We start from the raw sequence: 14124 nt of genomic DNA on the forward strand, positions 1-14124 counted from the left end.
TACACAAACAAAATACAGGTTTCTGCAGTGTCAAGTGGAAACATAACCAACCCTGTTACACAGACAATAGAATAATATTTACATTTTTAGTTCCAATACTCATTTACAGTATATACAACCATTTGGCAGCGAGAAGTGTATGTACTATACTGCATATACAACCATTTGGTCACTATCATAAGGCAGGAAGTGCCGAATGAACCACCATATCCCTAAACACACACAACAGACTACAGGCAGGGATTTGTATGCATTGAAGCCCTAAATCATTCAGGATTTCTCACAAAATGTCCAGGCATCTACTATCCAGAAGTCCAAAGAGGGAGGACTTCCCGTGACAGAGAGGCATGTCTAATACTCAGGTTAAATTCAGCACCAGTGTGCCCCCTGCTGGAAAAGATGATAATTCAGTTAGCCACTGCTAGGGCCTCTGGGACGAGGGAGGCAAAGAAGGCTTTGAAAAAGATCCAGGCAGTCCAAACGATGGACACCCTGTGTGGAGGCACCAGCACTGCAGTCAGGGGGTGTGGTTCATCAACCTCAGCCTCCGCCCCGGCCCCCTCTTCTCCTGCAGGGTCCTCCGTCTGAGAGAAGAGGAGAAACTGTTAGCCCCACCGCCAGAGTTAAGATATAAACACACTAACTCTGTATTTATTCAACACTGTTACTGAAACGCTACATGCTGTGTGATGAATGTTACTACATAAGGGCAGTAGCTAAATGCCTTGTTATAAAGCCATCTCTGTTATCTCCCGCCAGAGAAAACGTGTCTTACAGGTGGAACTGGGTTCCTGTCCTGGTGGTTCTGGATAACCTCGGGGACCTGGTTGTTTGGACCTCTGACCAGGGGCCTTCTCCTGAAGGGGAACCAGCCTGCTGTGTGCCTGAGAGGAAGACAACAGGGATTAATAATGTAGATCTGCATGATTTTTCTTAAACTGTGTGTTTTTTACACAGTCATAGCATACAGTCAAAGTACACAGGATACATGTTATTTGTGACTACATCTTATTCACGTGGTAGTGAATTTCATGTTATTAATGGTTAAGAACAGGTTGTGCAAAAAAAGAGGCAGTACCAACTCACTGATATGATAATAATGGAAACTCGGTTTACATTCCCAGGACCAGTCCAACTAACAGATAATGAACATTTTCTTCTCATCCTTTTTTCTATTCTGGTTAGAGCCAGTTTGTGCTTATCTGTGAAGGGAGTAGTACACAGCGGTGTACAAGATCTTCAGTTTCTTGGCAATTTGTCGCATGGAATAGCCATAATTTCTCAGAACAAAAATAGACTGACGAGTTTCAGAAGAAAGTTCTTTGTTTCTGGCCATTTTGAGCCTGTAATCGAACCCACAAATGCTGATGCTCCAGATACTCAACTAGTCTAAAGAAGGACAGTTTTATTGCTTCTTTAATCAGAACAACAGTTTTCAGCTGTGCTAACATTATTGCAAAAGGGTTTTCTTTTTTTTTCTTTTACATTTTTTTATCCCCTTTTCTCCCCAATTTTCGTGGTATCCAATCGCTAGTAATTACTATCTTGTCTCATCGCTACAACTCCCGTACGGGCTCGGGAGAGACGAAGGTCGAAAGCCATGCGTCCTCCGAAGCACAACCCAACCAAGCCGCACTGCTTCTTAACACAGCGCGCCTCCAACCCGGAAGCCAGCCGCACCAATGTGTCGGAGGAAACACAATGCACCCGCCCCCCTCGGTTAGCGCGCACTGCGCCCGGCCCGCCACAGGAGTCGCTGGAGCGCGATGAGACAAGGATATCCCTACCGGCCAAACCCTCCCTAACCCGGACGACGCTAAGCCAATTGTGCGTCGCCCCACGGACCTCCCGGTCGCGGCCGGCTGCGACAGAACCTGGGCGCGAACCCAGAGACTCTGGTGGCGCAGCTAGCACTGCGATGCAGTGCTCTAGACCACTGCGCCACCCGGGAGGCCCCGCAAAAGGGTTTTCTAATGATCAATTAACCTTTTAAAATGATAAACTTGGATTAGCTAACAACTTGCCGCTGGAACACAGGAGAGATGGTTGCTGATAATGGGCCTCTGTACACCTATATGCCGTTTCCAGCTACAATAGTCATTTAGAACATTAACAATGTCTAGAATGTATTTCTGGTAAATTTTATGTTATTTTAAATGGACAAAAAACAAATATTTTCTTTCAAAAACAAGGACATTTCTAAGTGACCCCAAACTTTTGAACGGTAGTGTAAGAACAAACAAACAGCCACATAACCAGCAAACTCACAGGTACATAAGGAGAAGGCTGCTCATGACCAGGACAAAGCGGCTCAGGCTGGAGTAGAAGTAGACGATGCTGAGGAAGACACCCAGACGTGCAGCCGTGTACACCCAGTCAAGCCAATCCCGATCGATATCCTCCTCATCCTCCATCACAGGTCCGCCCTGGGCGTTCATCCGCAGGTTCTGATTGGCTGCTCCCGGGTTGATGAAGGCAGCATCCTGTGCATTCTGATTGGCTGGCAGGGCTGCTGGGATAGCGGCTTGGTGGGGTGCGACAGGCAGGGATGGGCCGGCGGCTGGGGCAAAGGGGGCAGAGGCTGCTGCTGCTGCGTAGGCTGCATGGCTTTGGGACAAAAGACAGACACGGTCTAAGAAAAACACACTTCAAGTATTTTCCCTGCTTAACCTCCGCAAAAATCTAATTAACATAATGCAAAAATCCCCAAGAAAATGTGTCTTTAAGTTAGACATGTTTTTTTTTGCATGGGCTGCTTCTCAATCCACCCCATCTGCCGATATCACCCTAGACTGGTGTTTGTCAGACCATGAGACATCCCGAAAATCGTTCTTCTCAAGACAATGTCCGTAGCGTCAGCACAGTTTGGCCTACAAACTATTCTATTGAAATATGAGACTCTCACGAAAACGACAGTTCTAAAAGACACCCACAAGCATCACAAGACTCATCTGAAGTTGGTACAGCCTCTTCTGCCAACTTCTGTCTGTAGCATCCAAACGGTTTGGGCTACACACTAATATGACATCTCAGTGGAAAGCTGACTCATACGAACAAGATGGTGTTCTGTGTTTTGCTCTAGGACGCCCACAAGCCTCACAAGACTCGCCTGAAGGTCCCTGGTACCAGTTTTTAAAAATGTATAGAAGTATCAGTCAAAAGTTTGGACACACCTACTCATTCAAGGGTTTTTCTTGATTTTTACATTGTAGAATAATAGTGAAGACATCAAAACCATGAACACACATGGAATCAGATGTTCAACAAATCTAAATATATTTTATATATTCTTCAAAGCAGCCATCCTTTGCCTTGATGACAGCTTTGCGCACTCTTGGCATTCTCTCAGCCAGCTTCATGATGAATGATTTCCCAACAGTCTTGAAGGAGTTCCCACATATGCTGAGCACTTGTTGGCTTTTCCTTCACTCTGCGGTCCAACTCATCCCAAACCATCTCAATTGGGTTGAGGTCGGGTGATTGTGGAGGCCAGGTCATCTGATGCAGCACTCCATCTCTCTCCTTCTTGGTCAAATAGCCCTTACACAGCCTGGAGGTGTGTGGGGTCATTGCCCTGTTGAAAAGCAAATGATCGTCCACTAAGCGCAAACCAGATGGGAGTGCATATCGTTGCAGAATGCTGTGGTAGCCATGCCGGTTAAGTGTGCCTTGAATTCTAAATAAATCACAGAGTGTCACAAAGCACCCCCACACCATCACACCTCCTCCTACATGCTTCATGGTGGGAACCACACATGCGGAGATCATCCGTTCACCTACTCTGCATCTCACAAAGACACGGCGGTTGGAACCAAAAATCTCAAATTTGGACTCATCAGACCAAAGGACAGATTTCCACCGGTCTAATATCCATTGCTCGTGTTTCTTGGCCCAAGCAAGGCTCTTCTTATTATTGGTGTTCTTTAGAGTGGTTTCTTTGCAGCAATTTGACCATGAAGACCTGATTCACACAGTCTCCTCTGAACAGTTGATGTTGAGATGTGTCTGTTACTTGAACTCTGTGAGGCAGAGTGGCTGCAATCTGAGGTGCAGCTAACTCTAATGAACTGATCCTCTGTAGCAGAGGTAACTCTGGGTCTTCTCTTCCTGTGGCAGTCCTCATGAGTGCCAGTGTCATCATAGCGCTTGATGGTTTTTGCGACAGCACTTGAAAAAACTTTCAATGTTCTTGAAATTTTCCAGATTGACTGACCTTCATGTCTGAAAGTACTGATGGCCTGTGGTTTCTCTTTGCTTATTTGAGCTGTTCTTGCCATAATATGGACTTGCTCTTTTACCAAATAGGGCTATCTTCCAGGTGACTACATCATGAAGCTGGTTGAGAGAATGTCAAGTGTGTGCAAAGCTGTCATTTTTTTATTTTACCTTTATTTTACTAGGCAAGTCAGTTAAGAACAAATTCTTATTTTCAATGACGGCCTAGGAACAGGGGGTTAACTGCCTTGTTCAGGGGCAGAACGACAGATTATTACCTTGTCAGCTTGGGGATTCGATCTTCGATAAGCTCGGGGATTCGATCTTTCGGTTAACCAGTAGGCTACCTACCTGCCGTCATCAAAGCAAAGGGTGACTACTTTGAATAATCTCAAATATATTTTGATTTGTTTAACACTTTTTAGGTTACTACATGATTGCATATATGTTATTTCATAGTTTTGATGTCTTCACTATTAGTCTACAATGTAGAAAATTGTTAATAATAAAGAAAAACCCTGAAATGTGTAGGTGTCCAAACTTTTAACTGGTACTGTACATAGTTTAGTGCCTAAAATATGGGGATAAATACATGTAAGAAATATATATATATATATATATAACTTCCTGATCTTTCTTATATCTCTCAGATATAGGACAGACACTTCAAAACAAACTTCCTTTTACATTTTTGGGGGACTGTTATTCCATGTAGTGAATCTGTTTTTCAATGCGTTTCTATTGGCTAATAACAGTAATGCCAAATTCAATGTCCCATCAAATCATTTTTGTATATATCTTTTGATGTAAAATTAAAATTAAAATTCAACAGCTAAATAATCCTTGGAATGACCATCTTAAAACCCTTCCATATGTTAGCTTATTATTTATTTATTTTTGGATCAGAAAACTTGTGGGGCCAAATAAAACCCGCCACGGGCCAAGTTTGGGAACCCTGCTCTAGAGGGTTAATAATATGCTATGGCAGAACAGTAGGAAGTCACATAACTAAATGTGATAAAATGCTTGTGATTGAAAACTTACTACTGCATGTAGTACTGGCGAGCATACATGTGCTGCAGCCAGAGAAGCTGTTGAGGGCTGTAGAGGGAATAAGTGGGGAAGGTTGGGTTTGTCATCTCTGCTGCCACTAGCCTAGAAACACAGGATAATAGCAGTGTGAATTACATGTCATGTCAGACTGAAGGATAGACCAATGTAATGCATATAATCTCTCCAAGCAATATAACTTTTCATAAAGCAACACAAGTAATAGATACAGTACTAATACCACCAGCCTTATGCAAAGAATGCACCAGTCTTGTTAACTCACGTTGTAGTGCCAGGCCATGCAGCTGCTGGTGGGGTGTGAGAGGGGGCAGGGGGCCTGCGCTGTCTCAGTTCTGGTTCAGTGGGCACAGATGGGGCTGGGGAGGCACCCTCTGGGTTCTGACCGGTAGGCATGGCCGATGTTTGTGCCTCTTGCTGCTCTGATTCCCTGACCTGAATCAAAAGTGAGAAATGGTGTTACACCACAGGTGTGGACATTAGTGGATGCTCCTCTGAGAATTTCTGAAAAATCAAAAGTATTTTAAAAAATTACATTTTTGGCTAGGAAAGATTTTTTCCTCTGTTCACAGACAGCTGATGTGTTGTGCACTTAAGTCCACAAGCGAAGGGAAAAGGTGAGAGGAGGAGAGTGTGTTGATGCGAGAAGGAATATAACGAGCAAAGTCATCATGCTGTTGGTATGTGGCTACTATGAAAGTGAACTGTGTTTCCGTGTGATCAGGGGTGTTTTCTTTCCACCAATTCTGATGAAAACCTTAAACGGAAGCAAACGTAACAGGGATAAACATATCTGAATTTGTCCAAAAGTAACTCTCGTTTGCAACTGTTGGACTAATGATTACACCCTAGAAAAGCTAGATGCAGGCAAGTGTATGCAAGGTGGTATTGAATGTGTCACTGTCTGTCACCTTGACTACTCAAACATTTCTCTTGACCTGTGTGCACCTACATTGTTAACCTTCATTCATAGGATAGGTTGTAGCAACTTCATGATGGGTGTAGGGAAAATTTAAGTATGATGTAGTAGTCTAAAGCTATCGATATTACATTGGGTGAATGGTGAATGGAATATGAATGACAGAATATGATTGACAGTCATCCAATATGCTGAAATAAGGCCATGCTCATTAAAAAAATTACCGTCCTCCCTCATCTTAAAAGATACTGACAAAGTGACAACAGAAACCATCACAGTAGACTAGAGGATTCAAAATAAAAAATTTGGATAGTATCTTGCCTGTCCTTTGTTTTCAATTGTTCTAACGTGAAAGGTACTTGGTCCTGGTTCTTTAAACTGCACTTGAATATGTATTGTATGATTGTTTGCATACCATTACCAATCTGAAAAAAGCTTTTTACAAAATTGATCCCTCACAGACATGTCTAGACCCATTTGGCACTAAAATACAGGAATATACTCTCACACATTTTAAAAAAAAGTTATGTGAAACCCCCAACCTAGCTATTTTTAGATCTAGCTGCATAGCTATAAGCTGCAGTAAAGTTTCAGAGATGCAAAGTTATGGTCTCCAGAGAATCCTAATGAAAGCAGTTGTGCACCTGTCTCCTGCTACCCACTGAGCTGGGACTCCTCTTTCCAGAGAACAGAACAGACTCGGCTGACGCATTCTCAACCACTGAATGGGGGAATAATTGAGACAATTTTGGCTGATAGGGCGTTTTGGCTTATCAAATGACTCCTTATCAACTGTGTGAGGTGGCTTTTTCCTATGTTGAATCTGTGGCTTTGACTGTCCTTTGTCAGCTCCGGGAGCTCCCAATTATAGCTACTAGTTAATATTCATGAGGTGTGCATGGCTTCTAAAGGAGAACACGAGGGAATCACTGGCACAGCAGAACTAAAAAGTTTCATCATGGTTTGGCACAATATCTTGGGGAGCAACAACTGAGCCATTGTTGACTGATGCTATTTAATGAGTAGATTTAAAATAGCTTCACCTAGGACTACATCATAACCTTCACATAGAATCCAGTGTCACAGTTTGAGATAGGGTTCCATATGGGGTACTTTACCTTTGGTCTTGCTCCTAGCGGACCTATAGGCTGAGTCCTTACTGCACACACCAGGTGCACAGTGGGTGTTAGGTCCGTCTGTGAAGACATATACATACATGATAAGATACACCAGACAACATAAACCACAGTAATATACATGACATCCATTCTTGGCACTGGACATAGAGGGACACCCATTCAACCTTTTAAATAAAAAAATTTACAACAAAAAATGGCTGTTGAAAAATCCTGTAAGAAAAGTAGTGAACTGAGTGATCAACATCTGATCTGAAGTTTAGAAAAGGGGTTATGAGGGGCTTATAATAGGCTTGAACTCCAGGGTTGTCAAAGTCCAGTTTTCAGTCTGGGTTTTGTTCAACAATAATGATTCTAGTATTGTGATTAATTGATAAAACAGATGAAATATACAAACTGTTCTGCACAGTTTTAAGTCACGGCAGTAATACTAAAACAACTAAGACATGTTTCGCAATTAACGGAGTTCAGGTATTTGTGTGGGCTGACTGAATCCCTGATCTAGGCACATTATGTTGAATCAGTAACAATATATTTTTGACATTTGATTCCTGCAATCTGACCAGATGCTTGAAACATAACTCAGTATGTAGATAGAGTTCTGAGAATATGTCTAATTGTTAGATAGGTGAACAAGCACACACACGTACCTTTCTGAAAATATCTCTTACATGCAGGTGGTCTGGGAGCAGCTTGCCAGAGTAAATTAGTCTCTGATCACTTTCAGCCTGTGGGGGAAAGGGGGACAGATGTCAACACAAGACACACACTGACAGCAACCACGATTAATACACACAACTATACATAGCCTAGCTAGCTAACTTAGCTGTTTGGCTTGAATGATTGTTATTGACAGTAGCTAGCGTCACATTAGCTGACAAGCTTCCCTGACCTATATAACTTGGCAAGGACTTGCTAGCTTGCTCTGGTAACGTTAGCTAGCTAAGTTAACTATTACATTCACTCACCGGGTTGTTTGGGTACATTCTCGACAAATGTGTCTTAAACTCTTTCACTGTCCAATCCATGTCAACTCCTTCAATCGTTTGATCCCCGTGGGCTTGATTCGGTGTTTTTATCACAAGCTTAATTGTTTTTTGTCTAGGAAAACCAGTATTGTCCATGTTTATTTTCTTGTGATCTCTCCCAGCGCGATTAAGTAGTAGCTACAATGTAGCCTCTTAGCTATCAAGTAATAATATCAACGGAGTGAGTAACTACAGTATCTGATCATCTGAAATGTCAGAGATACAAAGTAGCAATCAATTTCTTCACCCGAAAACTTTTTAGTTGAAATGAGGAAGTAGTTGACATAGCCCGTCGCGTGAAAAGGAGTGTTGTTTGGAAACACATTGTGGCTTGATGTGATTGGCTAACCAAGGCTCGTGATCAAACGTGGAGGCTCGTGGGGCATTCTGTACTGCGCATGCTGTGCAAAGATTATGATACCAGCTTCGAAGTTACAGTTCACCAAGTATGAGTTACATCAGTCATATTTTAATATTTTGCCTTGGCCTGTCCAAGTTATTTTCCACATTCAAAAGACAGAAACATTTCATTAGATAATTGTGCTCTATACTATACTTATCAAACAAACATTTTGTGGGTTCCGGTTGAACCAAAAATAACTATATTTTGAAAGTTAGGCTTCTTAGAATGAACATTGAAACGAGCATTATGATATAGGTGTTTTTTCAAGGGATTACGCAATACAAGAAGCCTAGTTATCACTTTAATCTTTGTTTACAAGTCAACATTTTTATAAAAGCACTGGATTTTTTTTACTGACAATTACAAATATACACTGGTGTTACACTTCAAAACAGTCTATCGTCAAGCATACCATCAACAAAAGGTTATATTCTATTGCATAGTGACGATAATGACAACAATGCTTCTGCTACTGATGATGACGTTAAATGTAATCACATATTTCACAGATGGCTAAGGAGTCTGCTGATGATAATGAAAGAAGTGAATTGTCATGACCAGAGCACTTCTACCAGAGAAAATCAGATATATTATCACCAGCGCTATAACAATACTATTTTCCTTGGTTATTGGGTGATTTCATTAAACATAGTTAGAACAGGGATCACTGGCATTAGAAGGTGAGCATATGCTCTTGGTTTCCCCTCACCATTAAGTGGGTGCAAGTCACGAGTCTCCAGCCAAGCCATGCACAGAACACTGGGATATTGCCCTCTCCTTCCCACGGGCATGGTTCTGTCAATAAGCCCACTCTTGACACCCACTCCAAATGGGAACTACAAATGTGGCTCATGCGCACAGTGCAACAGCATTATAAAAACATCCTTCTTCAGACACCCACATACAGTTTGAAAACTCCCAGTTAGGGGTATCATCTCATGCAAGACCAAGAGAGTAATCAATCTCATTACCTGTTCATGTGGGAAAGTATACGTAGGACAAACAAAAAGATAATTAAAACAACGCATAGCTGAACACCGCAGCTCAATCACAGGTAAGAACATTGATAATCCATTAGCAGCTCACTTTGTTGAAGCTAACCATCCTATCTCCTCCCTCAAATAGACAGGCATTGAGCATGTTACTCTATCAAGGAGAGGTAACATTGAGATCCTACTACTACAAAGGGAGGCTTACTGGATATCCTATCTAAAAACATTGCCCCCTAGTGGTCTGAATATTGACTTTGATCTCAGGTCCTTCTTATGAACAATTCTCTCTTTAATGAACCAGTCTTATAAATTGATATATTCTTTCTACAGCTTATCAGCGTACACCTAATATGTTCCCCCTGTTGATGATGCTTATTATGCATTATGGTTGAACCAAAAGATTACATGTAACAAAATGTTTTCATGAAATAGGAAACAATTAAATATTTATGTGAAATTGAATTAAACAATGTATGTTGATGCTAATATTATGTACAATATTTAATTATGTTTCCATATGATAACAATAGCCTAATATATTCAATATGCTATAAACACTTTTTTAAAAGTTTCACTCAATTCATTCTTATTAACTTAATAATTATGACACACCCCTCACTATTGTCATTGGTTGCACTGTTTGTCTACATAACCTGGTTTATCCATTCATGACATTACCTTGAAGGCACAGTGATGCTGAAACGTTGGTGATTTACCCAATAAATTACTAGGAGTTTATATATGGAGTGTGTGACTATTTTTATAGCTCTGTCAATAATAGAACATAGCTCAGTTATCACTCCAATATCCCTCTCACCTTTATGGGCTTTGTAATGGGATGGGGTGGGTTGAAGTCAATGAATGCAATAAAAACATCTGTTTTGTAAATACAAAATATGTACACAACAATCATGGCTGCATCCCTTGAGTAATCTTGGAGAACCTCGTTCAGACGAATCTGTTGAAGGGTCTGGAGCAAAAACACATATATGGAGGTACAGTAAGCAGAGAACAATGATACTGTCAAAATTCCAAAACATGTATTCTACATCTAGCTATGCTACAATTGACACTTTGGCAATAGAGTGGTCCTGCCCTTTGGGCCCTCGAATCCCAGTTAATGATCTTATTTCTCTCCATCTCCTCACCAGACACCACCCAGGGACAGTCCTGCTTCATTTGCATGCCCATCCTTCTGGTCGGTGTTCAGCTTGTAGGTCCATATCAGATCCTCAAACCTCCTCGCACTGTCAGCGAGGCAGATGGAAGTGTCTCAACAGAGCACTGACCTGCATAAATTGTAAATCGATGTAGATGAAATTCATAGGGTTTAATCACTGTGCAACTCAATCAAATGTATTTATAAAGCCCTTCTTACATCAGCTGATATATCAAAGCGCTGTACAGAAGCCCAGCCTAAAACCCCAAACAGCAAGCAATGCAGGTGTAGAAGCACGTGGCTAGGAAAAACTCCCTAGAAAGGCCAGAACCTAGGAAGAAACTTAGAGAGGAACCAGGCTATGAGGGGTGGCCAGTCCTCTTCTGGCTGTGCCGGGTGGAGATTAACAGTACATGGCCAAGATGTTCAAATGTTATCAACTGAACCCTTACATAAGAATAAGACAATACAGTGCTGAATAAGACACAATCATAGAGTAGAGAGTGAGTGACAGGGAACCATGCTGTTCATGTTGTGGTCGTCCATTGATATCAGGCAGCACTTTGACGTCATGGAAACGAAGGCAGAACTTGCCGATGAGGGCCATGACTATAAATGGGACACAAAGGACATGCTCAGTTTAACTATTCAAAGGAGGGGAAAGGCAAAGGGCTATTCTGACAACATTACATAATGTCTCTACCGCCCAGTATGACCCTAAACATGCTACACTCACTCTTTCCTTTGCTCCTCCCTTCGCTAGGATGTCTCCGCCCACAAAGACAAGTACCTTGCACCTTACCCAGCGCTTCTTACGTGTGAGCAGGTAGGGAATTAACAACGTCTCAACAGCCTTAACTTTTACCTTTCACACATAACATTGACCACTTGATATGCCTGATATGACTGTGACATAATTCTATCCTATGTTATCTCTCTGACTTGTGGTACTTGACATTTAACAACATTGTATGATTTATGACCACACATTATCAGTCTGATTATGTTGTATATTTTGAGATTTGTGCATGGGCACAATCCAATTCACAACAATAAACTCACCTCCATCATCGAACAGCCAGTACACATCAATGGTATTTTCCCCCTGCTTGGACTAACACACAGTATGAGGCTGAGGCTCAGTCACCATGGCATCAGGGTCTACTGTAACCAAGACAACATCCCTCTGTCAATACTATTAAAAAAAGAATGAACGTCATAGACCACAAACTGTATACTCTGAATGTTATCATACATAAATAAAACATTTGCAGGTGTGCACAGAGGTGTTGACACCCCTTTCTGGGCTTGCCTCAAACCCAGGGTTAACTCCCTCATCCGCAGCCCACACACTTCATACTGCAGGTCAAATGAGTCACTGAAACACAGCCACAAAGACACTTTAAACTTCATTCTCACTAACACATCCATAAGGAACTCATCTTTCTGATTTGACAGTGATTCACTCACTGTAGAATGCCAATGTAGTTGTCAATGCAGGATGGTCTGCTCTGTCCTCCCAACTCAATCATCAAGTTTGCAGACGATACTACAGTGGCAGGCTTGATTACCAACAACAACGAGACGGCCTACAGGGGGGAGGTGAGGGCCCTCGGAGTGTGGTGTCAGGAAAATAAAATCACACTCAACGTCAACAAAACAAAGGAGATGATCGTGGACTTCAGGAAACAGTAGAGGGAGCAGCCCCTATACACATCAACGGGACAGCAGTGGAGAAGGTGGAAAGTTTTAAGTTCCTCGGCGTACACATCACGGACAACCTGAAATGGTCCTCCCACACAGACAGCGTAGTGAAGAAGGCGCAATAGCGCCTCTTCAACCTCAGGAGGCTGAAGAAATTTGGCTTGTCACCAAAAACACTCACAAACTTTTACAGATGCCCAATCGAGAGCATCCTGTCGGGCTGTATCACCGCCTGGTACGGCAACTGCTCCGCCCACAACCACAAGGCTCTCCAGAGGGTAGTGAGGTCTGCACAACGCATCACCGGGTGCAAACTACCTGCTCTCCAGGACACCTACACCACCCGATGTCACAGGAAGGCAAAAAAGATCATCAAGGACAACAACCACCCGAGTCACTGCCTGTTCACCCCGCAATCATCCAGAAGGCGAGGTCAGCACAGGTGCATCAGCCATCACTAACATTGAGTGGCTGCTGCTAACATACTGACTCAAATCTCTAGCCACTTTCCACTTTTTTGATGTAATAAATGTATCACTAGTCACTTTAAACAATGTCACTTTATATAATGTTTACATACCCTACATTACGCATCTCATATGTATATACTGTATTCTATACCATCTACTGCATCTTGCCTATGCCGTTAGGCCATCGCTCATCCATATATTTATATGTACATATTCTTATTCATTCCTTTACACTTGTGTATATAAGGTAGTTGTTGTGTCAGGATTTGGCCAAGATTGTTCCGGTTTTGGCCACTAGATGCCCCCAGTGTGCTTTTTTGACCCTTTTGTTTTCCCTTGTTTCCAGTTATTATTTGCACCTGTGCCTCGTTTCCCTTGTATGTATTTAAACCCTTAGTTTTCCTCAGTTCTTTGCTCTGTGTTTGAATGTTAGCACCCAGCCCTAGCGATGCTGTGAACATTTGTTGCTCCAGTTGGACTCTCTTGTGGTACTCTGTTTTTGTTCTCGTTTATTTATTTTTGATGATCTTTTGAGGCTTTTTCCTGCTGTACCTACCACCTTGTGGATTTACCTTTTGACTTGGAGGATTACCTTTTTCTCTTGGAATTACTTTTGATGTTGTGGATTTATATTTTTGCCTGACAAACTTTCCTTTTTACTTTATTAAAACACCGTCTCAAGTACTGCTGTGTCTGCCTCATCTTCTGGGTTCTGCCGACTATTAGTGGCTCAGTTTGCTAAGTGACTGTTTCTCACACCGGAGACCCGAGTTCGTAACCGGGTCCTGACAGAAACACAGAGCCAAATGAACCCAGAGGCAGCCAGTTCCCAGGACCTTTTTGCCACGCTGTCCCACCACGAGGGGACTGTCCAACGCCACGAAGCCGCTCTGGTTCAGCAAGAGGCCTTAATGGCTAGACATTCTCAACTTTTGTCGGAGATGCTGACTTCCATAAAGCAGATATCTGATCGACTTCCCCCGGCAACCGCTCCCGCCCCAGTACCTCAGATTCAAGTGCCCGTGGCAGT

At 42.3% G+C, this 14124-nt stretch overlaps 1 protein-coding gene and 1 pseudogene across 1 annotated transcript; both read right to left on the reverse strand.

Annotated features, from left to right (window-relative positions):
- Positions 1-8676, reverse strand: LOC120053899 (homocysteine-responsive endoplasmic reticulum-resident ubiquitin-like domain member 1 protein). The gene is made up of 8 exons (XM_039001190.1): positions 8307-8676; positions 7989-8066; positions 7321-7398; positions 5549-5718; positions 5260-5370; positions 2269-2607; positions 776-884; positions 1-584 (listed from the first exon to the last, which is right to left on the reverse strand). The coding sequence occupies exons 1-8, from the start codon at positions 8460-8462 to the stop codon at positions 408-410; spliced, it is 1218 nt and encodes a 405-aa protein (XP_038857118.1). The 5' UTR covers positions 8463-8676; the 3' UTR covers positions 1-407.
- Positions 8677-9433: 757 nt separating this feature from the next.
- Positions 9434-12452, reverse strand: LOC120053212 (annotated as a pseudogene).
- Positions 12453-14124: the final 1672 nt, after the last annotated feature.

Source organism: Salvelinus namaycush, chromosome 9, assembly GCF_016432855.1.
Source record: "Salvelinus namaycush isolate Seneca chromosome 9, SaNama_1.0, whole genome shotgun sequence".
NCBI classification, from domain to species: Eukaryota; Metazoa; Chordata; class Actinopteri; order Salmoniformes; family Salmonidae; genus Salvelinus; species Salvelinus namaycush.

Excerpts from the sequence above, each read along its gene's own strand:
- LOC120053899 (XM_039001190.1), bottom strand. The coding sequence starts at position 8,462 with ATGGACAATACTGGTTTTCCTAGACAAAAAACAATTAAGCTTGTGATA. Across the intron at positions 2,608-5,259 it reads CGCCAGTACTACATGCAGTA|CCATGCAGCCTACGCAGCAG; the intron begins GTAAGTTTTCAA and ends TTTGTCCCAAAG. Across the intron at positions 885-2,268 it reads AGCCTTCTCCTTATGTACCT|GCACACAGCAGGCTGGTTCC; the intron begins GTGAGTTTGCTG and ends TCTTCCTCTCAG.